This window comes from Myotis lucifugus, unplaced genomic scaffold (assembly GCF_000147115.1).
Source record: "Myotis lucifugus unplaced genomic scaffold, Myoluc2.0 scaffold_38, whole genome shotgun sequence".
Lineage (NCBI taxonomy): Eukaryota > Metazoa > Chordata > Mammalia > Chiroptera > Vespertilionidae > Myotis > Myotis lucifugus.
In genome coordinates, this window is record NW_005871086.1 from 2,827,841 (window position 1) to 2,852,048 (window position 24,208).

At 41.8% G+C, this 24,208-nt stretch overlaps 1 protein-coding gene across 1 annotated transcript in view; it reads left to right on the top strand.

Annotated features, from left to right (window-relative positions):
• The window catches only part of AVEN (apoptosis and caspase activation inhibitor), a 123,944-nt gene that overhangs the window by 97,042 nt on the left and 2,694 nt on the right, over positions 1-24,208 (top strand). Inside the window, exons 3-4 of the mRNA XM_014454767.2 lie at positions 18,117-18,187; positions 22,509-22,604. Of these exons, the coding sequence (XP_014310253.2) occupies positions 18,117-18,187; positions 22,509-22,604 (167 nt within the window). The remainder of the gene's footprint in view (positions 1-18,116; positions 18,188-22,508; positions 22,605-24,208) is intronic.

The window sequence follows — 24,208 nt, forward strand, 5'->3', positions numbered from 1 at the left end:
AAGAACCAACTAGAAATTAAGCATACACTGACTGAAATAAAGAATATTATACAGACTCCCAACAGCAGACCAGAGGATTGCAAGAATCAAGTCAAAGATTTGAAATACGAACAAGCAAAAAACACCCAACTGGAAAAGCAAAATGAAAAAAGAATCCAAAAATACGAAGATAGTGTAAGGAGCCTCTGGGACAGCTTCAAGCGTACCAACATCAGAATTATAGGGGTGCCAGAAGAAGAGAGAGAGCAAGATATTAAAAACCTATTTGAAGAAATAATGACAGAAAACTTCCCCTACCTGGTGAAAGAAATAGACTTCCAAGTCCAGGAAGCGCAGAGAACCCCAAACAAAAGGAATCCAAAGAGGACCACACCAAGACACATCATAATTAAAATGCCAAGAGCAAAAGACAAAGAGAGAATCCTAAAAGCAGCAAGAGAAAGAAACTCAGTTACCTATAAGGGAGTACCCATACGACTGTCAGCTGATTTCTCAACAGAAACTTTGCAGGCCAGAAGGGAGTGGCAAGAAATATTCAAAGTGATGAATGCCAAGAACCTACAACCAAGACTACTGTATCCAGCAAAGCTATCATTCAGAAGTGAAGGCCAGATAAAGAGCTTCACAGAAAAGAAAAAGCTAAAGGAGTTCATCACCACCAAACCAGTATTATATGAAATGCTGAAAGGTATCCTTTAAGAAGAGGAAGAAGAAGAAAAAGGTAAAGATACAAATTATGAACAACAAATACACATCTATCAACAAGTGAATGTAAAAATCAAGTGAATAAATAATCTGATGAACAGAATGAACTGGTGAATATAATAGAATCAGGGGCATAGAAAGGGAGTGGACTGACTATTCTTGGGGGGGGGAATGAGGGTGGGGGGTGCGGGAAGAGATTGGACAATAATCGTGCACCTATGGATGAGGACAGTGGGTGGGGAGTGAGGGCGGAGGGTGGGGTGGGAACTGGGTGGAGGGGAGTTATGGTGGGAAAAAAGAGGAACCAATGTAATAATCTGAACAATAAAGATTTAATTAAAAAAAGAGAAACAATGTTGCAAATATAGAAGCTAAACAAAGCCCAGAAACCTGCCTTCTGCCAGCCGGCCTCGGAGCTGGAGCTGAAACGGTGTTACAATTATAGAACCCTAACAAACCCAGATACCTGCTTTCAGCAGCCGAGGTCTCAGAGCTGGAGCCGAGCCTCAGAGCTAAAGCCGGCTCTCAGTTCCAGTGACAGCTATAGAAGGTAAATAAATCCCAGAATAAAAAAAAAAAAGAAAAAAAGGAGAGGTTGGGAGCTTCAGTCGCCCACCAGCTTGATAACGGCCCTAAGCCCTCACCCAGACTGGCCAGGCACCCCAGTGGGGACCCCCACCCTGAAGGGGGTGTGACCAGCTGCAAACAGTCATCATCCCCTCATCCAGGCTGGCCAGGCACCCCAGTGGGGACCCCCACCCTGATCCAGGACACCCTTCAGGGCAAACCAGCCGGCCCCCACCCGTGCACCAGGCCTCTATCCTATATAGTAAAAGGGTAATATGCCTCCCAGCACCGGGATCAATGGAGCCGCGAGTCCTCCCGAACCCAGAATCAGCGGAGCCGCGAGGCCTCCCGAACCCGGGATCAGCGGAGCCGCGCGGCCTCCTGGCACCGGGATCAGCAGAGCCGCGAGGCCTCCTAGCACCGGGATCAGCTGAGCAGCGAGGCCTCCTAGCACTGGGATCAGCTGAGCAGCGAGGCCTCACTGCCCCGGTGTCATGTGGAGCCGCGAGGCCTCCCAGCACTGGGATCAGCGGAGCCACAAGGCCTCCTGGCCCCTGGAGCAGCGTGACGGGGCAGCACCCAAACTCCCTGATCACCCTGCAGCTCTGTGTGTGACAGGGGACGGGGCCACAACCTCCCTATCCGCCCTCCTCTGTTCGTGACAGGGGAAGGTGCCCCAACCCCCTGATCAGCCCTGCTCTGTGCCTGATAGGGGGGAGCTCCCCAACCCCCTGATCGGCCCTGCTCTGTGCCTGATAGGGTGGAGCTCCCCAACTCCCTGATTGGCCCTGCTCTGTGTGTGACAGGGGAAGGCGCCCCAACCCCCCCATGGGCCCTGCTCTGTGTGTGATGGGGTAGAGCTGCAACCTCCCCATCGGCCCTGCCCTGAGTGTGACAGCAGTGGCGCCCCAACCCCCTGATCGGCCCTGCTCTGTGTGTGACAGGGGGCGGCGCCCCAACCCCCTGATCAGCCCTGCTCTGTGGGTGACAGGGGGCGGTGCCCCAACTCCCCTATCAGCCCTACTCTGTGCATGACAGGGGGGAGCTCCCCAACTCCCTGATCCGCCCTACTCTGTGTGTGACAGGGGGAGCTCCCCAACCCCCTGATGGGCCCTGCTCTGTGCATGACAGAGTATGGAACCCCAACCCCCCTAATGGGCTCTGCTCTGTGCGTGACAGGGGGCAGCGCCCCAACCCCGATCGGCCCTGCTCTGTGCGTGACAGGGGGTGGCGCCGCAACCTCCCCATCGACCCTGCCTTGAGTGTGACAGGGGGCGGTGCCTCAGCCCCCCAATCGGCCCTACCCTGAGTGTGACTGGGGGTGGCATCGCAACCTCCCGATCCGCCCTGCTCTGTGCATGACAGGGGGCGGCGCCCCAACTCCCCAATCAGCCCTGCTCTGAGCCCGACCAGAGGCTGCACCTAGGGATTGGGCCTACCCTCTGCCACCCGGGAGCGGGCCTAAGCCAGCAGGTCTTTTTTTTCTCCGGGGGGTTCCCAATCTGGGGAGAGGGACAAAAGGGGGGTTAGGGGGAACCCCCCCCCCCCCCCCCCCCCCCCCGCCAGTGCACAAATTTTTGTGCATCGGGCTTCTAGTTTCATTATAAAATGATATTACTGATGAACAACTTTAGGTCCTACTCATTTCCTAACAATTTCAGACAGACAGTGGGTTTGGGATATTTTCCTCCTGTCCAGATAACTCTAAAAGCCAACATTACATCTTTATCTAAAATTGGATTCTGTCCTTATAAATTTTCATTAATTTTTTTTCTGATTTAAAAAGCATTCATCCAGAAATTGAATTTCAATCTGATCAAACCTCTAATTCTAACTACCAGTTTATAGGAAGCGTAGGGGGGAAAGAAAGAACAGATTAGACAATGATATGGGAGTACAAGTCAGCAAAATCCAGAAAGTGAAAAAACTGATAGGTTAAATGATCTGGTTTCCTCAACAAACTATGAACACTAAAGAGGTTTAAGGGACACATCAACTAAATGTATCCTGGGGTATTTATTTGGATCATGATTTGAATACACCAACTATAAAAAAGAATCCTCCTCCCCCCCAAGAGAAACCCAAAACATTTTATGGAGATATTTAAATATTATCTACATATTTGATCATGTTAATTTATTATTTTTATTTATTTTATTTTTAAATTGAATTTATTAGGGTGTTGTTAGTTAACAAAACTGTCTAGGTTTCAGGTGTAGAATTCTATAATACATCAACTGTACACTCTATTGTGTTTTCACAACCCCAGTTGAAATCTCCTTCCATCACCATTTATCCCCTCTTTAATCTCTACTACCTCCCCCATCTCTCTCCCCCTCTGGTAATCACCATCCTGTTGTGTGTGTTGATGAGTTTTTTTTTTAACCTCTTCACCTTTTCACCCAGCCCCACAGTCCCCCTCCCTTCTGACAGCTGTCAGTCTAATTATTTTTAATTACTGCCATTTACTCATATATTATTTTATAGTATTTAAAAAGACCTTATACTTTAGAGGTATATACCAAAGTAAAAACAAAACAAAACAAAAAAAGGATACTATTTGGTTAATACCCAGAAAGCCCCAGATGGGGGTCAATTTGCAGTTGAATGATTTTTTTAAAAGACCTTTAACTTGCTGAATTCTGCCCAACAGCATCTCTCTGAAACATAGTAAACATGAAACTGAATAAAGCTGGTTAATTATATAAAAATGATTACTAAAACTTGTCAAATAGAATTTGGTAAATAGATTCCACTTACACCTTGCATAGCTAAAGCTTCTCATACAGTGGCAAAAGGTTTAGAAGATATTTCTTCTTTTGAAATAGCAAAAGCAAACCCAACATTTATTACCCTCATCCTACTGCTAAGACATAAGAGATACACCACTGATACAGAGATACTACTCTGATAATTCACTGGCACAAATTCTCCTTTGAGCTTTGAAATCTTGAAAAATATTGCTACGTTTGATAACACCCATGAAAAGCAATTCTTTTGAGACTACAATAAGGCACAAATGTACTCATCAAACCAGGAACACTTGAGAGGGAGCATCAAACAGTAGGTGCTTCTTTATAGCTAATCCACTGACATTCCTGCAACTGCACAGTGACTGTATTCTGAAAAGTTTTAAGAAAAGCTTTTGGAAACGCAGTCACATTTTAAATATGTCATGGAGTCTCAGTAGATGAATCTGCTCATGAATCCTTTGTAAATCAGTAAATTATTGTTCGGTTTATCAAGTTACTGTCTTATAATTTTGTGTTTTTGTATATCAGATTTTCTTAAAACTCACCACTCTGTCTTTTAGATATGGAATGGAAAATTTAGATAAAAGAAAGCCAAATGCTCTAAGGCAGCTGTAAATAATGAGAATCAACACCCCTGCTGCTGACTTTCTCAAACAGATCTACCAAATATGAGGCAACTTGTGACTTTCCAATGAAAGCAGTATGTATCATGGGTATGAGTAATGCCAGGACCAAACAGTGCTCATCAAAACGTGTTGGGTAATAACCTGGCCCCCACATCTGTCATCAGTTTACCTTCCTGTTCAAGTCCAGTACATACATATGGCAGTATCAGAATTCCCATTCCCCCAGAGGAAACAATTTTATCATCTAGAATACAGTACTGTGTGCAGTTTCTTTGGCCTTTTGTCTTACAGATTCCATTCATTTCCAACGTTATTTAGGTCAACAGCTGCCTCCCACCCCCACTTCCTTCAGCAAGGCTGTTTCACACATTTGTAATACAGTTAGATTCTCTTGTCAGAGTCTACATTTTTTTCCTGGTATCCCTTGACCTCCCAAATTGGTTTTTAAATTTACATATATTACAATTCCCTCTTCATGTTGTAGGCTGTCTAGGTTTTGAGAAATGCATGATGTTGCCCTGACCGGTTTGGCTCAGTGGATAGAGCATCAGCCTGCGGACTCAAGGGTCCCAGGTTCGATTCCGGTCAAGGGCATGTACCTTGGCTGTGGGCACATACCCAGTAGGGAGTGTGCAGGAGGCAGCTGATCGATGTTTCTCTCTCATCAATGTTTCTAATTCTCTATCCCTCTCCCTTCCTCTCTGTAAAAATCAATAAAATATATATTTAAAAAAAGAAATGCATGATGTTTTGAGTTTACGATCATAGTATCATAAGAATAGTTTCACTGCTAAAAATCCCTGTACTCCACCTACTTTTATCCCCTCCCCAAACGCCTGGAAACAACTGACCTTTTTACTCCTGTCTCTATAGTTTCTCCTTATCCGAAATGGAATCATACAATATGTAGTCTTTTCCGACTGGCTTCCTTCACTTACTAATATGCATGTTTTGTTGTGCCTCAGTAGCTTATTGTATGTATGTAGCATGGCTGTTTTTGTGCAACTTAAATGGGAAAGTGCCTAGAGTGAGATTGTTGGATTGTATGGTAAGACTTTGTTTAGTTTGAAGATATCATTATTATGGATACTCTTATTCTAGAAAACAAATGCTCCTGATAGCCTTACTCTTTTAGGTAAGAGAATCTCATCACTTTGTTTTAGCATCTGATTGTCTTCTCTATGTTTTTTTTTATTCTCCGTGTTTATTGCATTAGCAATAAACTCTTACCCATTTGGAAGACCAAAAAAAAAAAAAAAAGGCTTGGTAGATGGCATATAGCCACAAATGTTTTTTAGAACAATCCATTACCATATACAGACAGAACATTTGAATCTTTCATCCTCTTTGTTTTGAAGGTGACAATTTGACAGCCCCTCCTGTTCATTTTAAAATTTTTACTGGTTGTGTTGTCTTGTTTAATCTGTAAACAACATAAGGATAACTGGTCACTCACTGTGTGCCTGGGTACTCATATAAAATATGTTTAACAGATAAGAACTAGCCCTAAATGAGATCACTAAGCCTGGTTGTTATAGATTATGGTGTTTAGCAGAGAGATTGATAACTGGATGAAGAACCCTGAGTCACATACAGAATATGATGCAGCCTTCTCATCAGTCACATCTTGCCTCTTCACCCCTCACCATGCTTGAGTCATATTGGCCTTTCTGCTCCGTGAATGGCCAAAATCCCTTCTATTTTGAGACCTCTGCTCATGTGGTCTCTATAGGTACACACTGCCCAACCAGACTCATTCCAGGCAGACTCAAAAGCTAGAACTAAAAGTTTTACAAAGAAAAGTGAGGCTCTGGGATATGAAGAAGTTAATCAAAACTCACTTCCACACGTTCTACATCGCCTGCATGAGTTAACCTCAGTAAAAGTATAATATAGACTGAGGGTTTCCTCTCTTTAGCTTGGGTATTACTAGTGCTTGCTGGAGCTGCTCAGTTGGAGATTTTATGAAGAATATTAGGAAAATCCTTATGTGTTTTTGAAGAGAGGCTTTATAGGGTCTTAGGAGTGAGAGTAGCAGCTGAAAGAAGGGCTGTCAGCCGCTGAAGGTGTGGATATGAATTTGCATTTTATGCGAAGATGTGAATTCATGATCAGAGAGGTGATTTCAGTGAATTGAGCTAAGGTGCAATAAAAAGTAATTAGACAAATCAAAGGTAAGACAACAGGTAAAATTTCTTAACTCTTTAACACGTTAAGCACCCAGCCTGTTTTGTCTTCCCAATGGAAAGTATAGTGTCAGTCATCGGTGACTGACAGGGCGCTTAACGTGTTAATTTGAGAATCTGGCGTATGTTTAGCCAATAAACAACAAATTGAAAGCATTCTCATAGTTCTGATAGAAAGGGGTTCAGACATTTTCTCTAGCAAACCTCTATAGTATTCTCTAAATTGGAGGGCATGCTTCAAGCCATTTATTTCTCATAATGGGATTATGGCATTTGGGGATTTAAATTATTTAACACTAGAGGCCCGATGCATGAAATTCGTGCAAGGGTAGGCCTTCACAGCCCGGCTGCGGGGGCCCTTGCAGCCCTGGCTGCCTCCTGGCCCTGGCTGCCAACTGCCTCGCATCCCCTGCTGCCTCATGGGCCCACCCCCTGCCTGCACCCGCCTTGGCCTGGCGCTGCCTGCGTCCACACCCACACACTCCTGGTTCCCCGGTTCTGTGGAGCCCCCCAATCGATTGCCCCAGAGGGGGTTGTCTGGGCCTCCCTCTTTGGGGCAATCGCAGAGCCTCCCCCCATTAATCGCCCCACTGGTCAGTGGCCTGGCCCTCCCTCTGCGGGGTGATCATGGGGCGATGGTGCCCCCTCCCCCCCGACCAATCGCATCATACCCACCTTGGCTGGCCTGGTGCCAGTGTGTGTCATAGTGTGGTTGTCCGGAAGGTCATCCCGACGGTCGTTCTGCTGTTTGGTCGTTCGGTCAGTTTGCATATTAAGCTTTTATTATTATAGATTAACCTTGATGGATAACTTTTAATTGCAAGAAGGAAAATTGGGCAGGTTAAGGTAGAAAATGCCATGTTTGTGAGACATAAGTAGGTAATAGGGATAGATTGACTTTCAAAAAAAAATATTCAGTGTAGGAATGAAAATGAAATTATGAGGGGAATGGATGACAGGCCAGAAAATTCAGGCAAGGCTCAACTCTGCTGTGGGACCAAGATACTGATCTTTGGAAAAGACTGTTAGTGTACCAGTGGGACTGCACTGCAGCATGTGTGTGTGTGTCTGCACTGCAGCATGTGTGTGTGTGTGTGTGTGTGTGTGAGAGAGAGAGAGAGAGAGAGAGAGAGAGAGAGAGAGAGAGAGAGAGATATCAGGCTATTTTCCAGATAATGGTGGTTGGGCATTGATCTAGCTCTTCTCTCTCATCTCCTCTGGAAGTGAATTGTAAATCATTGCAAAATTGCCATGGGGTTAGATCTACTTCAGGTATTAGATCTGGAACCTTTGACTATCTGTATGATGGTTTTTACCCACTATAACCAACAAAGTCAATATTTTGGGTGCCAGGTTAATTTATGAAAACAAAATACAAATAAGCTATTAGGTAGACTAAATCTTTTTAAAACAAAACAACACCATGAGCTTCTCATTATGTGTGCATGTATGTGTAAAATAAGAAAGGGAGAGAGTACAAACCTTTCTAAAGCTTTGGGAAAGGTATTAAAATGTTTTTAAAATTTCAGTTTTCTGTTTTTTTAGTCCCCTCTTATTTATTCAACTCAGGATCTGAGAGCAAAGATATATTATTAGCATCCAATAATGTGTGGCATAGAATTGTGCTGAAAAATGTATGAAAGAATGAAAAAATTAGCAACTAAATAAGTGAATTATTACTCCCACAGTCATTAACGTTTAACTTCACATGATGCCTGTTTTCCCTGAGAAAGATAGTTAATAGTATTTATTTTGGTATAAAGGTCTTGCATTATATTGGAAACTAGAATTTTATCTCACACTTTTATCAGAATTGGAAAAAAAGATTGAAAGGCATGTAGCCTCTAAAATTAGTTTTAATAATAATTTGAGAAGTTTGAATGTTGCAAGTATTTCATTGAAATAATTGGAGACAACTCATACTTCAGTTAGCGTAATCACTACACTTGCAGCTGACCCTTATTAGCTACCTCTTAAGTAGGACTTTCTGATCATTTGTCATAGAGGTTAGTTGCTTCCCCAACCCATATTTATTCTCCTCAAACTCCTGGTTCTTATCTGGCACATGGCCACTCTTGTGGCTTGATAAAATGATAGGACACAGCTCTGGCCAAAAGAGAAATGAGTGGAAATGTTCTATGGTAGTTTCTGGGAAAACTAACTTAGCAGATAGATGATGCAGGCCTTCTGCCCCCTTTTTCTTCTACTCTTTTTCCATTTTGCTGTGTGGAATTTGATAGGGGTAGCAGGAGCTCTAGTCATCACCTTGGATCATGGCTCCATAGGAAAGGCAGAGCAATGACTTGGAAGGAGCCTGGGCCACATACCAGCCTTTGACCGCCTAAGTCTTGATTTTTTTAGTTGACAGAGATATAACCTTTTATCTTGTTTAAGCCATAATTTTTCATGTCTTTGTTTCATGCAGCCAGACCTCATCTTAGCTGACACTCTATTTTACTTCAGACCAGTTCTAAGTCTTATGACTTCATTGTCCATGGGAGGATTGATCTTTATATTTTTATTCACTTTAATCACTTTCTCTTATCTTGGAGTTCTGTGTCAGGATTTGATGTTGGCCTCATTTCTGGAAATATTTGACCCGAGAAATTGTACTAGATTGTCTACGGTGGTACAGGGTTAACATAAATTACTCAACTATTTTGAGGGAAACAGCTAGATTCTAAATTCTAGAATGTCAGCATCATCCTTCTATCATAAAGCCTATTTGGCTTTTCCTTCTACATAATCCTTGCAGATGGGGAAGCAACTTTTTAGGGACATTGGGAAGATAGGCACATCTATTATATAGTGCTCAATGTGGATATTTGATGCTCAGGGGCTTTGGGGGCCCCACACCTGGTGAGAAAGCTAATAAGTCACTGTTGAGCAGAAGGAGAGATTTTTCTTACCTCTCTTGTTCTTTGGGCTCAAGCTGACTTTTTAAAAATTAATCATTGTAGTGGCTTGTGTAGACTTCCTCACAAAGACAAAGTGTTAGCTGTTGCTTTGTTTTAGGGTAGATATTTGAGTGCTTGACATCTGCATCTAGAATGGCTCATCCATTGAAGCTTGAAGTTGGGGGAGGCAAGATTTTTTATGTCCTATAGATTTTATGTCCACAAATCTCTGAATTGATCTGTGTTAGCCTGTGGACTTAGGATCTACTTTGACCTTCCAAGTATGACGTCTCTTGTAGATGAGAACAGAGAAATTCAGAGAGAAGAAAGGGTATGTTTCATTTTCTATAGAAGTCATTGTAGTGACTGTTGGGGCATATTCTTTTTTTAATGAAGATTGTGAACTTGTCAACCTACAAAGTTTGTTTGTATTTTCCCAGAGACATGGTGTCCTGGTTGAGGGCATATTTCAAGGGCTGTGGGGGAAATAAAGGAAGGTGATTTATGATAAAGAAAGGCTAAGAACATGGAGCTGAAAGTGAAATACTCATCCAGAACTAGCGATACATTCCTCTTGCTTTCTAGAATTGGTTTCCAAAAGAATGTACCACAAAGGTCTGGGCCAGTTTTGTGAGAAAAAGATCCAAATATCTAGGACAGATGTCATTTATGGGAATGGTCACTACCCTATCATTGGAACTGGATATTATTAGTTGGGGCACATTTTCCATCGTTCACACTTACTCTTCATATACACCTAAGTCTGTATTGTTGAAGCTGAAAGTCTTTGCAGGTTTCTCTTTGCCCAGATAAAGATTATTCCTTGTAACCCCATCTTAACTTCCACTGGAGAGTGTGGTCATGTTAAAGTACTTTTGCTTGGCAGAAAGCCCCCCCTTTTTTTTGCTGATGGGGCTGAAAAGGGTAAGCTTAAAATTCAAAGACATGTTGTCTATGATTAAGCTTTTAGAAAGCATAGTACTGCAGAATTCTAACAAGTTTAGTGTCCACGTTGCCATTGATCATAAGACATGTGTTAGACCAATGTAAGAAGTTAGGCAGAATAAGAATCCCGGGTATTATAAATAAAGTGTTGGTATATTTATTTTTCTGATGCTATCATTATTAGAATACCTAGAATTCTATAAAAACACTCATTTTTTAAAGTACTATAGTAGTTATTTAAAGAAACCCTAAGTGATTCTTTTCCTAAGTTTTTGAGGTTGGATTTTCATACCTTCAAACATTGTCAACATGTCAAATATTAGTATACTAAATGGCATAAACTATTAAGTGTTTGCTTTTGTTCTAGGGAATTCAGGTAGCTGAGAAGCCTAGTGGAAACAGTGGAAAGAGCTTTATTAGTTGTAGATATAATAATAAATGCTAGGAGCCAAGAGGTCTTGGTGTCCAGCCATTAACTGGCTCTGTGGCCATGGTCAGGCCACCGAGCCTCCCCAGACCCAGGGTTCTTCCTTGTTCTATAAAGAGAAAGTTGCATGAATGGCATCTGCGATTCTAGCTTTGAGATCTAGGGATGTTTTGCCTTAAATGCATTCTGAGAAGGTCTCTGCCCTCAGGAAATTTAGCTTTTTTCCAGATTTCCTTATTTCTGTCTGGCTCAGTTCCAAAAGTAATAGGTGCTTGTTGTTTACAAAGGCAAATAAAACTGGGAAATGTATTGTACAGAAAGGAAAAAAGTCTCCCTTAATCCCACCCTCTGAGAGATAATCATTCTTAAAATAAGTATATAATTATTTCGACTTATTTCTATACATATATCAGTATTTTTGTGTGTATATGTATATCTCTATATATCTTACTCATACTAAACTAAAACTTGATTTTTTTCACATAACAGTTGAGTATTGGGTATCTATTCTTGTCAATACATATAAAGCTACCTTATTTTTAAAATGGCCTCATAGAATGTCACTAACTAAAATTCGAGGCACACCAAATACACACTTTGACTGAATGGTAGTGTTAAATCATATTTAGCTGAAGCTAAAGTGAAATATTACTGTTATAGAATGGACTTCCAAAATACAAGAAAGACATCTGAAAATTGAATAAACCTGTTGAAATTTTTAAGAAAGATTTTTTTTATTGATTTCAGAGAGAAAGGGAGAGGGGGAGAGAGCGATAGAAACATCAATGATGAGAGAGAATCATTGATTGGCTGCCTCCTGCATGCCCCCTACTGGAGATTGAGCCCGCAACCCAGGCATGTGCTCTTGACCGGAATCGAACCTGGGACCCTTCAGTCCTCAGGTTGACACTCTATCCACTGAGCCAAACCAGCCAGGGCTATTGAATTTTTTTTATAATAGTTTTTGGTAGCCAGATTTAATTTTGATGATGTGCAGGTATTCTCATTTCTCACCACTGTCTTCTGTTAGATTGTCCCCACAGTCACTCTACTGTACATTTGGGATGCTAAATAAATGGTGGCTTTCAGCTGAGGTGGGTAGAGGAGCGAGATGTTTGGCTAGCTTTGCCAGGATGGAGTGTTGGTGGTGGTACTTAGCAGTTAAACTTGTCCTCTATTTAACGGTAACTAGATAAAGAGCAGGTTATCGACCAGGTAAAGACTTATCTCTTTATTAAACCCTAGATTGGAGATTTGTTTGCTGATCATGAGTTTCATTGAAGGAATCCCAGAAATTTAAGCATTGCGCACTTCTTGAAACATTTGTTCAGAGTATTTTCAGAAGCATATGTAAGATTGCTGCCATCCCATATGGCTAATTGTCCAACATTTTTGCTGCTTTACAGAATCGATTGAAAAAAATCTGCATTAATTTTGCCTCTATAAATGTGGCTTTAGAGCAATGTAATTGACTTTCAAATTATAACAAAATTGTTTCAATGTCACCTGCACCTCAGATTTCATTGCATGCACACCAGCCTCAGCATTGTGACTGGAATAGAATTATGTGAGACTTTTTATTATGTAAAAAAAATGTGAACTTTCAAGGTACATCAGTTTCACTTTTTCAAAGCATATTCTAGTGAACAAATTTTGTTTTTAATAAGCTATCATTGGATTTAGTAGACCTGCTACTTTGGTATTCTTATCTGCAAAATCGAAGAGTCTGGGGTTTTTGTTGCTGTTGTTGAAGCAGCCTGTCTAACAGGCACTCGCTGCTCCTCCATGTCGTTTGAGGACATTGTATGAGTTCCACGGCCTCTTAGAAGTCATGGAATTAGTCTCTGGCTGAAGAAGAGGGAAGAGAGTGCTGTACTCCTTTAATGATTCCTAGTCCTGGTCAGTCCACTGTGCTGTAATTACTCTCTGAACATACAGCTGGTGAGTGCTTCCACAACTTTGAATGCTTATGACTCCCAAGGCACGCTCCCTTCACCATTTGTTCCATTGTCCACAATAGCTGGCTGTCACTGTCCTCTACTGGTTTCCATTCTGTACTTATTCAGCTGGTGACACTGTTAGTGAGAGACCAGGCGCTCTCAGCAGGGGAATAAAGCAGGAGCAGAATCGAATCACTGCTAATGTACTGTGCTGTCTCACTTCACGAATGTCTCCAGTTGTCTCTGCATGTGCACATGTGTCATGTGCAAGACATGGGATGGCACATTTGGTAACACTACCATCGCTTTCGTGCAGGTCGTGATAAAATCCAGGAAGAATTTCGGTAACGTTCTCTGGAAGCACTCTTAATCCTAGGATTCATCATTTTGATAAGTGTGAACCCCTTCATATTCAGTGAGGATTTGAGGGGTTGCCATTCCTCAGTAGTCATTTTAATAAGCTTATTTTTCAAAGTAGCCACTTTATGCTTTATTGGGGTTTTAAGTTATGTTGTTTTGAAGTTTGATAACTGTAATCAAATGTGTTTTAGGTATCTCATTTTCCTCAAAGCTTTTTTTCCTGTGTTTTTTTATGTGTATACTTTATTTTATATGAATTGAAGATGACTTCATGGCTGTCATTGTGTGTGTGTATGTGTGTGTGTGTGTGTGTGTGTGTGTGTGTGTGATTTTATAGTTTTTCCTAGTCTTGAAATTTTCACATTGCAAAATCGCAAAATCCAAGTCTGATAACTCCAATATCTTGTTTATTTTCCTTTCTCTTAGTTTTTTATTATCTCAGTCTCATCTCTTGATAAGCCTGATGATTTTTAATGAATTTTGGACACAGTGTATAAAAGATGGTAGAGATAATTTTAGGCTATGTCATTTTCTTCTAAAAAGGATTTTTGCTTTTTATAGGCAGAATCAGAGATTGATCTGATACACAGATTTGCCTCAGGCTTTGTGGGGCTGGCCTATTCCTACGTTGTCCCTATTCTAAGATGTAGTTGTCAGGGGTCCCACATGTGAAAGCCCTGATTTTTTTTAAGACTCTTTCTCTTTCATAGGCCCTGAACTGCAGTTTTTGTTCGCCCAATGCCACAAGACTGGCAGAAGGTCTCTGCAGCTTCACAACCGCCCTGGTCGTTATTTTATGCTCAGTTTTTCAGTCTCTCAGCACCCTCTACCCCTCCCCCCTCTTTGGAAATTAACAAATGCCTCAAAGGAAAAAGCAGTTCTAAATAATAGACTTACCTCCTGGTGCTTTCTTCTCTCTCTAGACCTTTGTCCCTTACGTCCTCACTGCTATGGTAGCTCTCTAATGTCTGCAGATTATTTCCTTTTTTTGGCCCAGGGTTCCTAGTTCTTAGCAAGGAGATTAGTTTGCAATAAGCTATTTAGCCATTGTTGGAATCTTACCTGTATTTGAAAGTAAATATTCAGATATTAAATGCCTTGTTTGCATTGCTGATTACATATTATAGTAATTTGTGTAATCATAGGGATCATTTATAATATAGAAGTTCAGGAATGCCAAAAATAAGCTATTCAGCTATTTGGTTAAGTTTTAAAAATCTACTGGATTGATTTTTCAAAAGAATACCTCTGATTTTGCCATTTTCAATTTCTTTATAAAACTTTTTATTTTTTGATTACAGTTTATATTCATTATTATATGTATTAGTTTCAGGTGGACTTGGTAGTTGTTAGACAATCATAACTTTACGAAGTGTTCCCCCCTCAATATTTTGAGAACCAAGCTGGCCCCATACAGAGTTATTACAGAATTACTGATTATATTCCCTATCCTGTACTTTACATCCTGTGACTATTTTGTAACTACTGGTTTATACTTCTCAATTCCTTTATCTTTTTTGCCCAATCTCACAACCCCCCTGCCCTCTGGCACCCATCAGTCTGCTTTCTGTATCTATGAGTCTGTTTCTATTTTGTTTATTTATTTTATTCTTTATGATTCCACATATAAGTGAACTTGTATTTGTCTTTCTCTGTGAGACATATTTTACTTAGCATAATGCCCACTATATCTATCCATGTTGTTGCAAATGGTAAGATATAATTCTTTTTTTCTTCTTTTTTTATGGCCGAGTAATATTCCATTGTATATAGGTGCCATAACCTTTTTATCCACTGATCTATTTTTGGGCACTTGGGTTGCTTTCAGATCTTGGCTACTGTAAATAATGCTACAGTGAACATAGGGGTGCATATATCTTTTCAAAGTAATGTTTCGGGTCTCTTTGGATTCCTAGAAATGGAATTGCTGGGTCATACAGCAGTTCCATTTTGAATTTTTTGAGGAACCTCAATACTGTTTTTCATAGTGGCTGCACCAGTCTGCCTTCCCACCAACAGTGCCTGAGGGTTCTTTTTCTACACATTTTTACCTTGTTGTTTGTTGATCTATTGATGACAGTCATTCTGTCACGTGGGAGGTGATATCTCACTGGTTTTAACTTGCATTTCTCTGATGATTAGTGATGTTGAGCATCTTTTCATATGTCTGTTGGTCATCTGTATGCCCTCTTTGGAGAAGTGTCTATTCAGGTTGGCTGCCCATTTGTAATTGGATTTTTTTCATGTTGAATAGTTTGGGTTCTTTAGAAATTTTGGATATTAACCCCTTAATCAGATGTATCATTCATTGGTGAATATTCTCTCCCATTCAGTAGGTTTTTTTTTCCTTTTGATGGTTTTCTTTGCTCTACAGAATCTTTTTAATTTGATTTAGTCCAACTTGTTTATTTTTCTTTTGTTTGCCTGAGGAGATATATCAGAAAAATATTGCTAAGAGAAATGTCAGAGATAATACTGCCTATGTTTTCTTCTAGGAGTTTTATGGTTCCAAGTCTTACATTTAAGTCTTTCATTTTGAGTCTGTTTTTGTATATGGCGTAAAAAGGTGGCCTAGTTTCTTTCTTTCTGTCTGTCTGCCTTTCTTTATTTCTTTCTTTGCACGTATCTGTTCAAATTTCCCAGCAGCATTTATTGAATTGACTATTTTTACTCTATTGTATGTTCTTGCCTCCTTTGTCATATAGTAATTTGCCAAATAGTGTGGGTTTATTTCTGGGCTCTCTCTTTTGTTCCATTGTCTATTTTTATGCTATCCCCATGCTGTTTTTATTATTATAGCCTTGTAGTATAGTTTGATATCAAGTAGCCAGATTGATTTTTAATTTATCCATATATATATATATATATATATATATATATATATATATATATATATTAGCTATTCTTTTTTTGTAACTTGTTAGCTTTTAGCTACTTTTTAAAAATATATATTTTTAAATAGATTTCAGAGAGGATGGGAGAGGGAGAGAGAGATAGAAACATAAATGATTAGAGACAATCATTGATCGGCTGCCTCCTGCACACTCCCTACTGGGGATCAAGCCAGAAACCCAGGCATGTTCTCTTGACTGGTACCGAACCCGGGACCCCCTCAGTCTGCAGGTCGATGTTCTTTCCACTGAGGCAAACCAGCTTAGGGCATCATATTTCTTATTCTCACCCCCTTTCTTGCTTTTCTATTAGTTGGTTTTATTCTGATTGATTTGCAAAAGCTCTTTGTTATATAAGAGATGTCAACTCTTTGCCCATGTGTGGTACAAATGTTTATTACCAGTGAATATGATTTGTACGACTGTTACATTTTAGGATTTATTGAGGTTTTTGTGGCCTTTTTATAGTAGTTTTAAAAAATTAATGTTGCACAGATATATATAAAGTACACACGTATAATCACAATACATAACATGCACATATGCAAATCCATCCATATACAAGATTGTATTAATTATATTAATTATATATATTTATATCATAATTTTTGATGGATCAAATTGATTTTCCAATGACTAAGAGCAGTGATTTTACCCTTTTTCATGATAATGAGTGTTGTCCTTGATCTTTTTTGCCTTGAATTTGATCTTGTCAAATGTTAATGTTGTGATCCACATGTTTTGGGATTGGTGGGGTTGGTATAGGTTTTATCTTTAAATTTTTCTTTGTCTTGTTAATTTTGAGTTCTTCATTTCTTCCTCCCTCTCCCCACTTTTGATGTAGAAATAAAGAACAAATAATATGGTTAAATCACCTGAGAGGTATCAGAGGAGGAGGAAGTGAGCTGGACCTGAGTTCTTGAAGTATAAATAGAATATAAATGGGTAGAAATGTGTGGGTCTCCAGACAAGAGGGACGTATTAAAAAATAAATGAGGATAGAATGGATTATGAAGTATGTTTGGAATGTGAAAAAGGCAGACTCTGGAGCAGAAAGTCTGAAGAAATAGGAAGTGGCTTAATGAGGCAGGACCACATTTTGGAGGATTCTGAAAGCTAGGCAGAGAAATAATTCTTCATTTATAAATCAGCTGTTTTTCATGCAAATAATAGGATAAGTACACATACAAAATAAGCTCGCTGTACAGGATCATCTTTCATGCGCTTATGTTGATCTTACATGTTCATTTTCCTTTATTCTGAGAGTTCACTGTACCATGATTCACATTAACTAATCTAAGACACATTTTTTGAGTTTCATCTTACATTGGACATTCTAAGCAGGTGATTTTTGGCATGATAATAGAGGTTCATAACCTCACCTCAGAGAGAGATTTTAAGTTTCATATTGTGGATCAGGCTAGACTTCTTTCCTTCAGTCCTATTTTTCTCCTTCCTTTTCTGCTGTGCCCACCCCCCAAATCATAAATATTAGTTTCCTTGCTTGCCTTAAGCAGATGAAATATGCTAAATATGGGTCGATGGCCTGAACTGTTTTGTTGTCTCTGAAGGAACATGTAGATGGTGGCTTACTGAGAGCTGAATGGAGCAGTAAGTGCAGGTTCTAACAATATTTCACTGCGCACCATGCACAGGTCGCCGTGCAATGACGTGGAAGCCAGAGCCTTCCATTGTACCACTGAGATCAGGATGGTTGGCTCTTCAGAAGTGGCACTTTCATCCCATCCTGCCAGGGGAGTTTAGAGAACTGAGTGTTTTTCTTGGGCTTTTCCATAAAGTGTGTTTTTTATATTTCTAGGGGACTCCTTCTCACAGTTCCGGTTTGCTGAGGAGAAAGAGTGGGATGGTGAAGCTTCATGCCCAAAGCAGGTAAGATGGTTTGTGTTGAATGTGGTGGGCTGGCTCTTTTCAAGACTGGAAATTAACACCTCTGATATTAGTGTTGAGCTAGAGTCTTTAAGTAGGAAAAACTTTAGTGATTCATGTACAGTTTAGTCTGTTACCTCAGTTGCTCAGAAAAATTTCAGGGAGCTTACATTTTGCAGGTCCTTGGAGCTAGAGTTCACCTTTATACTTGTCCATCTGTGTGGCTTGTTCACAGACTAGGCTGAAAAGGAGAAAGCTGAGAGTCATGATTTTTAGCGGACTACTTTGCCATTTGGGCTTTCTTCTTTTCCATTTATGAAAATTCCTCTGAGGGTTGAAAATTAATTCCCCCCCCCACATTGTTTTTGGTGTTGAGAAAAATCCTTTACTTTATAGCTTTAAATAACTCTTCTTCCAGAATTAGGTGAATAAAGCTATAAAATAAGAACAAATATCAGATATGTCTTTCAGTGAATCCATAAAGCCCAAATATTTTATTTGCTTTGTGTTCAAGCTATGTTTTCTTTCTTAGGAATTTTGATTATTTTTTCATGCACGATTTCACTGATTTTTTCATATGAAAGATAACAGATATTTTCACGCCTTTAAAATGCACAGAGGATTGTTGGTGGCTTGTCTTGTTCTCTCTGATTAGACCCCCAGTGATTAGAAAGTCTGTCCACAGCCTCAGACAGGTGGCTGAGCAGCAGACCCAAAGCCCAAAGATAAGGCACCCCCTGCCCATTCTGCTACCAGCTCAGCACACGCACTGTAGGCCGCTCATTTTATGTCTGGGCTGGTGTTGTATTTAGTTTGGGATGGACATTGTCTTATACAAATTGAGGAGGTGGAAGTTACTGTAAAAGTACTGCCTGTCACTTTGCAAAGAGTATGTATTATACAAAAAGTTGGGAATTAAAAATATTTGTATTTGTTTCAGCCTCGTTGGGCATATACCTGAGAAACAGTTTAGAGTTCTAGGACAAGTTGAAATCACAAATTAAGGTCATTGATGAATATGGTGAAAACCAAACAACTCACGTTTCGACTCCTTTTGTGTTTTTTAAAAAATTGATTTTGAGAGAGAGAAAAGGAGGAAAGGAGGAAGGGAGGGAGGTGGAGAGAGAGATGCGAGAGAGAAACATGGATTGGTTGCTTCCTGCATGTGTCTCCACTGGGGATTGAAGTCACAACTAGGGACTAGTATGTGCCCTGACCAGGAATCGACCTTTTGGTGCATGGGACGATGCTCCAACAACTGAGTCAACATGTTAGGTCCCCAGAGGACATCCTGACAGGAGAGGGACCCAGCGCCCTCCCGCTGACTTGCCTTCGTTTCTGTGTGGCTCAGGTGCAGGCTGACAGAGACTGTAGCCTGGCAGGGTCGGTGCTTAGCAGTGCTGGCTCCGTCACTATAGGGAGTTTCCCTTTAGGTCTATAAGTGGGATTTTCATGTCTTTCCTATGGACAGTGCGGGGCATGTGTGGAGGGGAAGGGCGGGAGAACTTCTTTGGGTAAAAATATAGATGCTTTTTAAAATCACTTTTTTTCCTATTCTGTCTTTTATTTTTGTTGACATAATGACTTGTTCAGCAGAGCTTCCCTGAGCGAGTGTTGAGTGCTGGCTGGGCCAGAGGCAGTGGTTCCTGAGCCTGGCTTCTAGAGGTGTAGGCCCCCAGGTCCACCCTCCAGACTCTGGTTCTGAGCGAGGCTGAGAATGTGTGTCTGGAAAGCTTCCCAGACTGGGGTCCCTGAGTCCCACATGAATGTGGCCAGTGCTTCAGCTCCTGAAGAAGGTGGGCTGGGCTGAGGAAAGGCTATGGTGACTGCTCTCGGAAAGGAAGAAGAGCAGAACTAAAGGAAAGTAATTTTGGACTTTTTTTAAAGCTGCAAAGTGGAGTTTCTAGCAGGTTCTTTTCTCACCAAGTACTGTACCTTTACACAGACTCAGAGACTTGAAGCATAATGAGGTTCCTGGACAGAGAGGAGCTGCAGGATTAGATTCTCACTCCCCAGACAGACTTCTGTGCACACCGAGGGCAGAGGTGGGGGGTGGGGGTGGTTGTCTGAGTCGGGCTGCTCCCCTCTGCCAGCGAGGATTGTGCAGGAGAGAAGACACCAGGATGTCCCATTGCAGACCAGGATGTGACTCCAGCTGCGAGTGACCATCAGAGTTGGCCAAGTGGATATGGGACTGCGCTCTCCAGGCAAAAAGACCCGTGAATTATTTTAAAGCTAATTCATGGTTATTATTCCAATTAAACCTATTTTAAAGTTCATGCTTTACACAATTTACTTCATCCCACTTTATATCTAAGGCCGTCAGCTTTAGCCCTTTGTGGGGGAAAGTGTTACAGTGGCATTTGATGGCCGGCTCCTGGCTCCGGGACTCCTGCAAGGAGACGAGGAGCAATCACCGTGGTGGCTCGCAGTGTCTTGACGGCATCATGGAGGTGGGACAGTGTCAGCTGGGCCTCGGGTGATGGTGGGAATTAGAAATGTGGGGGAAGGAGACATTCCAGTAGCAAACACAGCCAAATGCCCAACATTGAGTGCAGCTCACAAGCACAGCGGGCCGTCCCCGTATCTCTGTGAGGTCGGCTCACAGCTCCTCACTGTTTATGATGCACCTCACAGTCACGTTGCACACGATGCAAATGAGGGCAGAGGAAGTTCGGATACTTTTAGCCAGACCTCAGCACGTCTCAGCAGTTCTCCAGAGAGCTGAGAGCACAGGTCGCGGAGGGCAAGTTCTCGCTCTGCAGGCTGAATGAAGGGGGTGCACCTGTGTGACTTTGCAGACCCCCCTTGGCTGTGGGGAGGGTGAGATTTCCAGGTTGTGATTTGCTGACTGACCCAGGTGATAAGCATTCAGGATCACATCTTACTAGTGGGTTGAGAGAGTTTCTCCAAACTGGAAAACACGAGCTTGGCCATGCTGGGTGTGTCAGAGCCCGTGGGTGCTGAGTTCAGGGCTGAGTTCAGGGCTGACACCTACTGAGTTTCTCATTTTCTCATCAGGGCTTCCTTATCTCCATCCTGTTCCCGAAATACTTTTTTTTTAGATGTAAATGTAAGTTCCTTTTTCCCAGGACTAGGGCCACAATTGGTGCCGCCAGCTTTGCTTCCCTAAGAGCCAGCCATCCTCGGAAAATGTCAGCAGGGTGTTGAAAAGCCACCTTGTTTCTTTTGATCCGTGTTCGCGGTGGGGATTAGGGTTAGAGTGGGTCTGGGTTTCATTTCGGGGCCCTTCTTGAGCACAGCAGGAATGACAGACTGTCTCCACCATAAACTCCTCTGCCCGAGACATTCCTGCGGTGGGATCGAGGTGAGACTGGATAGAGCAGCACTGGATTTTCTCTAACTTGGAGTCAGTGATGATAGAATAAGACGTGGTTCCAGCTGGGCCTGTGCTGTCCTTGGTAGAGGAGGTGGTCAGTGATGTTTGCCTCTAATGTGAGGTCATTGTAACCACCTTCTAGTTTTCCTTCTCTTGGCTGCCAGGGCTCCGAGAGCAGCTGCTATACTATTGGTAAGCCAGGTGGTAATCTGGAATGCTTGTACAAATGCCTCAGTTTGGGAGGTCACTGTATGGGTATGAATGGGAAGGGAGTCAAAGGGAGCTTTTAGTGTTGGCCATACACAGCGTGCTGCCGGCTAGAAGGTGAGTTTCCATCCTCTGCTTTCCTGTTAGCAGGTACCTCACGGGCTCCTTCAGCCTTCGGCCGTGCCTCTCAACCCATCTCACTGCCTAGACCAGTGATGGTGAACCTTTTGAGCTCGGCGTGTCAGAATTTTGAAAAACCCTAACTTAAATCTGGTGCCGTGTCACATATAGAAATTTTTTGATATTTGCAACCATAGTAAAACAAAGATTTATATTTTTGATATTTATTTTATATATTTAAATGCCATTTAACAAAGAAAAATCAACCAAAAAAATGAGTTCAAGTGTCATAGGTTCGCCATCACTGACCTAGACAGCTCTTCCCCCTCTCCTGAGGGTCAGCACCTGCATTTGAAGGTCCACTTAGATTCCACAGAATGCTTATTTTTCTGTTTGCCAGTAAGTCCAAGAGTGTCCAGTTTCCAGGTTATCGTGTGTCCCTGACGGTGGGGTGCGCACTTTCCGCTGCTGCTCCGGCGGCACGAGCTGTGGCTCAGGAAGGTGGTGTTTGGTTCTGCTCATCTTAATGGGGAGATGAGAGACATAACCATATCAAGTGTGTCTTCTGCTCTTTCATTTCTAGAAGGTCACATGTAATCATCACCAGGAATACATATGTATATGTGTGATCTATGTATCTTTCTTATTTATTTATAGAATTCAGCATTTTATGTGGACTGTGAGTCATTGGTTCAAGCCCTTCAAGAACTGCCTCTCTCCCTGCGACTCAATGTTGCTGCTGAATTGGTCCAGGTAAAAACCCTGATGGCATCTTCGAGCTGGTGTGGGTTAGGGCAGGAGAAGAAAGAATGAAAAATAACCCCTGGCAGGATGTCTCAGGCTCAGCTCTTCCTTCATGAAGCTGAGGGGTTTGTATCAGGTAGCACTTTGTAAAGTTTTAAGGGAGAATGAGTTAATTTTTTTAAGGTTTTTTTTATTACATTTTATAGCTGAAACATTTTAAAGAATCAGATGTCATAGAGTTGAATGAAATGTAAAAGTATAAAGTCTGGCTGGTACAATATTTATGTTGGGTACGAAGGATGCAGTGGTTGAGTAGACAGACATGGTTCCTGCCCTTGTGGGGCTTACTCTATTGGGAAAGGTGGGTATGAAACAGATTATCACACAAAAGTACAAATTGTGATAACTGCTAGGAAGGGTTAGCACAGTGTGCTGTGGGATTATATAACAGGGAACCTGATCTACTCTGCTGTGATTAGGAATGGATTTTCTGAGGAAGGGACAGATAAGCTGAGACCCAGAGTAGAAGGCCATTTGAGTTGGAATTTAGAGAAAGATCTGCATTAACAGCACTGCTACTGCTGACACTAGCAAGAGCATGCTGGCTGTGGATGGCAAGGGGGCTACAGGAGTGGGGTGGGGGTGCTTATTGGTTAATCCGTACTTACAAGAGCAGAGGAGACGAGGGGAGGCAAGTTAGGAGGCTGTCGCATGGGTCCAGGCGAATAATGCTGTAGCTTGGAAAGGGTGATGATGGTAGAGGTGGCACGGAATTGGAGTTTTCTAAGAGGTACTTCAAAAGAAAAATTAAGAGGACATGGGGAGAATTATCCTAGGTTTTTTTCCAGCTTGTGCAACACTGCTAGGTGGGACCAGGAGGTGAGGTTGGGATATTAGGGGTTTGTGCCTCTGAGATATCAAAGTGAAAATAGAAGTCAAATAGAGAAATTTATAGTCCAGAATTAAGGGCTGGAGATAGAAATTGGGGAGGTATCCCTGTAAGGTGGTGATTGAGAGGAAAAGCCCAAGGACTGTATATAAGGAGCCTCAGAATTTAATTGTGGCTCACTTGACTTTTTTAAAAAGTGAAACTTTGGGCAGTACTAATTTTAAATAGAATCCAGCAGCTAAAATGATTAATTTGGCTCTTCAGTTGAATGTAATGCTGTTTCTATTGCACTTACTAGTCCCACATTTAGGGCAGCAAGTACAATTCAGGGCTGGAGGAGAGGTAGGGGCAGAGAAGTAAAGGGGATTTCACTGGCCTCTGATGGGAGTCACTGTTTTTTGGAATGTGGGGTGCATTTGGGGTTGTGACTGGGAGAGGTTGGGTGTCCCGGTGTTCAGGGTTCTGACATGTTTAGTTTGGTCCCGATGAGGAATGGTTAACGGAACACACAGGGAACCACTGAGATGAAGGTGATGGGGGCCCAAGACTCAGAAGAGAAACAGGAAGTGTTGTGAGCATTTGAAAGTGAAGGATGTGTTGGTGGTAGGCCTTAGACTAAAGGTAAATAATAACGGCAGTAACTTGGAAACCCAGGCTACCTTGTTTTAACCCCCCGCCCCGCTTTCTGTGCCACGATGCACAGCAGTTATTCTCAACTGTGTTT